The sequence below is a fragment of the Sardina pilchardus genome, chromosome 20 (assembly GCF_963854185.1).
Source record: "Sardina pilchardus chromosome 20, fSarPil1.1, whole genome shotgun sequence".
Classification (NCBI taxonomy): Eukaryota; Metazoa; Chordata; class Actinopteri; order Clupeiformes; family Clupeidae; genus Sardina; species Sardina pilchardus.
In genome coordinates, this window is record NC_085013.1 from 5,841,799 (window position 1) to 5,847,521 (window position 5,723).

Genomic DNA, 5,723 nt, shown 5'->3' on the forward strand with positions numbered 1-5,723 from the left:
TCTTCAACTGTAATTGGTGTAACAGCGTCCCCTACTACAACTGCTACACCAATTTCAACAACAACCACAACTGGAGCATCACAATTAACTGCCACTGGTGTAACAGAATCAACTACAACTGGTCTAACTCACTCATCTGCAACAGCTGCAACACAATCAACTTCAAATGAAGCAATACAGTCAACCATGGCTGGTGCAACCCAATTAACTACCATTGAATTGACAGAATCAACTGCAACAGATGCAACACAATCAACTACAACTGCTGTAATACAATCACCTACAACTGGTGCACCTACATCAAACTCAACTGGAGCAGTAGCATCAACTACTACAACTGGAGCACCACTATCTACTGCAATTGGTGCAACAGCATCCTCTACCACTACTGCTACCCCAGATACGACAACAAAAACAACAACCATAAGTGGGGCAACACAACTATTTACCACTGGCGTAACAGAATCAACCGCAATTGGAATATCACATTCAACTACAAATGATGCAACACAATCAACTACACCTGCTGTGTCGTCTACAACTGGTTCAACAGAATCAACTACTGAAAGGGAAGCATCCCAATCAACTACATTTGGTGTAACATCATCATCTTCAACTGTAATTGGTGTAACAGTATCTCCTACCACAACTCTTACCCCAATTACAACAACAAACATAACTGGAACATTACAATTAACTGCCACTGGTGTAACAGAACCAACTACAACTGGTCTAACTCAATCATCTACAACTGCTGCAACACGATCAACTTCAACTGAAGCAACTCAGTCAACCATGATTGGTGCAACGCTATCAACTATCAATGAAGTAACAGAATCAGCAACAACTGATGAAGCACAATCAACTACCGCTAAAGTGATTGAATCAACGGCAACTGATGCAGCAGAATCAACTACAACTGAAATACCACATTCAACTACAATTGATGCAACAGCAGCCCCTACCACAGCTGTTGCCCCCATTACAACAACAACAAAAACAACAAACATAACTGGAGCGCCACAATTAACTGCCGCTGCTCTAACAGAATCAACTTCAACTGGTGTGATTCAGTCATCTACAACAGCTGCAACACCATCAACTTCAACTGAAGCAACACAGTTATCTTCCACTGAAGTGACGGAATCAACTACAACTGCTGTAACAGTGTCACCTATAAGTGGTAAAGCGGAATCAACTACAGTTATTGTAATACAATCACATGTAACTGGTACAACAGAATCAACATCAACTGAAGCAATAGAATCAACTACTACAACTGGAGAATCCCAATCAACTAAATTTGTTGCAACAGCATCATCTTCAACTGTAATTGGTGAAACATTGTCCCCTACTATAACTGCTACCCCAATTACAACAACAAAAACCACAACCATAAGTGGGGCAATACAACTATTTACCACTGGCGTAACAGCATCAACCACAATTGGAATATCACATTCAACAACAAATGATGCAACACAATCAACTAAACCTGCTGTGTCGTCTACAACTGGTTCAACAGAATCAACTACTACAAGGAAAGCATCCCAATCAACTACATTTGGTGCAACATCATCATCTTCAACTGTAATTGGTGTAACCGTATCTCCTCACACAACTCTTACCCCAATTACAGTAACAAACATAACTGGAACATCACAATTAACTGCCATTGGTGTAACAGAATCAACTACAAATGGTCTAACTCAGACATCTACAACTGCTGCAACACCATCACCTTCAACTGAAGCAACTCAGTCAACCATGACTGGTGCAACACTATCAACTATCAATGAAGTGACAGAATCAACAACAACTGATGAAGCACAATCAACTACCGCTAAACTGATTGAATCTACGACAACTGATGCAGCAGAATCAACTACAACTGAAATACCACATTCAACTACAATTGATGCAACAGCAGCCCCTCCCACAACAGTTGCCCCCATTACAACAACAAAAACAACAAACATAATTGGAACATCACAATTAACTGCCACTGCTGTATCAGAATCAACTACAACTGGTGTGACTCAGTCATCTACAACAGCTGCAACACCATCAACTTCAACTGAAGCAACACAAGTATCTACCACTGAAGTGACGGAATCAACTACAACTGCTGTTACACTGTCACCTACAAGTGATGAAGTGGAATCAACTACAGCTATTGTAATGCAATCACATGTAATTGGTACAACAGAATCAACATCAACTGAAGCAATAGAATCAACTACTACAACTGGAGCACCCCAATCAACTACATTTGTTGCAACAGCATCATCTTCAACTATAATTGGTGAAACAACATCCCCTACCACAACTGCTACACCAACAACAACAAACATAACTGGAACATCACAATTAACTGCCACTGGTGTAACAGAATCAACTACAACTGGTCTAACTCACTCATCTACAACTGCTGCAACGCAATCAACTTCAACTGAAGCAAGGCAGTCAACCATGGCTGGTGCAACACAATCAACTACCACTGAAGTGACAGAATCACAGACAACGGATGCAACAGAATCAGCTACAACTGCTGTAATACAGTCACCTACAGCTGGTGCATCTACATCAAACTCAACTAGAGCAGTAGCATCAACTACTACAACTGGAGCACCACTATCAACTGCAATTGGTGCAACAGCATCCCCTACCACAACTGCTACCCCAATTGCAACAACAAACAGAACAACCATAACTGGGGCAACACAACTAATTACCAACGGTGTAACAGAATCAACTACAACTGGAATATCATATTCAACTACGAATGATGCAACAGAATCAACTATACCTGCTGTGTCACCTACAACTGATGCAACAAAACCAACTTCAGCTGGAGCAATAGAATCAATTACTACAACTGGAGCACCAAAATCAACTACAACTGTTATCCCCATTACAACGACAATGACAACGACGACGACAGCAGCAACAACAACACCAACAACAACGACGACGACAACAACAACACCAACAACGACGACGACGACAACGACGACAACAACAACAACACCAACTAGCACTACAACTAGACCACCATCACGTCCTGCATTTTTAATTGCAATTCGAGTGGTCTTTGTCATAGAATTTCAGCAAAGTCTTGCTGACCCACAGAGCTTAGAGTTCCAGCAACAAGCAAGGCCGATTGAAAATGCAGTAAGTATTCCTTGCTCAAGAAAAAGGAAGTGTAAAGTCAAACAATAAATCCTGAGTTTGTATTCTGCAAGCAGCAATAGGTTTCCTTTTGTATTGAAATGTAAAGGTTAATGGTTAAAGGTTAAAGTTAATCAAGAATTTTAAAATCTCACACATATTTTAAACAAAGAGGAAATGCGAACAACTAAAATGCAGAAATTATAAGATGAGGCTTATTATTTTAACTTTTTCATTCATATTCTTTTGTTTCTCTCTTTTTGAATAGTGTGGCTCTATCTATCGACAACGCTACGGAAGTCTGTTTCTGCGGGCCATTGTGATCGCATTCAGGTAAATCTATTACATGAGGTAAACCACAGTGGCAAAGCAAGGTACTTGGTGAGACTAAGAGAATTGTTTTGACATTTTCACAGGCTTTCTCCAACTCGAACAGACAATGTTGAGGCAGATGTTGACATTGAATTCAATGAAACTTCAACTGAACCCCGTCCTGAAAGCAGCGATGTTGTTGAAACCTTGGCTCAAGCCATAAATGACTCAACTTCAGACTTTAATCTGACTGTGGTTCCTGATTCCATATCTGTGACAAGTGAGAAAATGATTATTCTTTCATAACAAACAAATTTCGAACAAAGAGTGAACAATAATAAATTGGGTCCAGATTTTGGTCCAGTCTGTTCCCATACTACTTCTTCATAACATTTGTGTGTGTTTTCTAGGTGCACCCCGCTCAAGAGCTATTCCCCAGTTCCGAACCAATGACAGGTTTATTGCTGATCTTTCGGTATCTACTTCCAACGCCTTCCACACCAGAGCTTCACTCATCAAAAAAGAGGTATAGCTGCCATGTGTGTCGTGATGAGTTTTTGCTGATTACGGTTTCTGAAATTACACTGAACAAAATATTAAGACTATTTTTGTGCACCAATTTTGTCAAAATCTTTATCAATGAGGACCTTTACATTCAGTTAACTGGCATGCCAGTGCACTTTTTTTCAAAATTGAGAGAAGTGGCATCAACTTTCTAACAAAATTACATATTCTAGAATGGCTGTTTATTGTGACCAGTTCACAGGAAATACGTGTAATAATCATGCATATTTTGTTGTGCATCAAGTGTCAATGGGATGCATTATCATCAATGTGAACAACATTTAGGAGAAAAACGTTTTTTTGTGTGCATAAAAGAAACCTTTCATATTCTACTTTAATTCATACTTTAATTCATGACAAATGATAGCAAACAAAGGGTCTATGTTTTGTTCAGCATATTAGCCATTCATTTAAACTTGTTTTCTGTCCCTTTTTGCCTTTGTGACGTCTATAGCTTGAGCCGTTTTTTGTTGAAGACTTTCAACCAGATTTCATAAGCTTGTCACCAACAAGCTTCAGGTAACCATAAAACTACACACTGGGGAAAAAAATCCTACAGATTTTATATTTCTAGTAGTGTGTGTGTCCGTATACTGTATGTGTAGATGGGAAGAAATGTGACGAACATTCATCTTGATAGCCTATTGGCTTTTGATTCTATTGGTTTTTCCCTTTTCCTTTCACCAGTAACGGATCAATTATCCATATGGCGGACATTTTAGTAACCAGCAACTCCACAATCCCCAATGACATACAGATTATTTCTACGTTGACCAGAGCTGCAGAGAGTGGGAATTTAACATTTACCATCATCTCCATCAATGGCACAGGTAGGCAGATGTGCTTTAAAAACCAAGTGGTACTATATAGTAGGCCTATGCATGCCACTGCTACTTCTGATGTTGATGATATGATACTAATAATAATATTAATTAAATAAATTAAATTAAATTAAATTAAATTAAAAATATCAACAGAAGAGTGTCACAATTCAACAAGCGTGTCTGCTCAAAGGCACCTTCCATTCTGTTTGATACAAAATGCATTTTAATTGACATATTGAGACTGATCAAACTATCTCCTTTGTTTTCTTCCCCAACACACACACACACACACACACAGACACACACACACACACAGTGGTGTCAGCAGGTGAACTCAGTCACAAGATTAACCTCTTGAGTGCCCTTGGGCTTACCTTCATATCGCTCTATGTGGCTCTGCCCTGGTGAGCTTTGAGATCTCTCACCTGACCTTGCTGGTGCAGACTTTTATTGTGAAGAGAAATCTTTGACCATCGTATTGTTGGAGGAGTTCTGCATGACTGACTGACATCAATATTCCTACTTTCTTCATTCAGAAGACTGGATATGAATCCTACCTTCCTGCAAAAATCACATCAAAAAAGCGTCACCTGATTTTCTTTGCTTCCTTGTTATAAAGATATTGTAAGGTTTTTGCTTTAAAGTCTTGTTTTTGTTTCATTTTCAAAAGGATTTTGCATTGTATTAGGGAGAGGCAGGCATAGAAGCACATCACATGTCTTCTTTTTAGAAAAGCTTTTAACTAAAATACTTTTATCTGTTTTTATATGCTGATTTTAGGTTAATTTTATATGCTAGTTTTAAATTCCTCTATGGTGTTACTTTTATCCTTTTTGTGTGTGTGTGTGTGTG

General features: G+C 38.9%; 1 protein-coding gene across 1 annotated transcript; it reads left to right on the forward strand.

The window, feature by feature from the left end:
- The first annotated feature begins 656 nt into the window (after positions 1-656).
- LOC134067876 (mucin-2-like) lies at positions 657-5,723 on the forward strand. The gene is made up of 7 exons (XM_062523341.1): positions 657-3,174; positions 3,440-3,504; positions 3,588-3,763; positions 3,894-4,009; positions 4,502-4,566; positions 4,735-4,877; positions 5,188-5,723. Exons 1-7 carry the CDS (start codon positions 796-798, stop codon positions 5,277-5,279), a joined length of 3,036 nt encoding a protein of 1,011 aa, XP_062379325.1. The 5' UTR covers positions 657-795; the 3' UTR covers positions 5,280-5,723.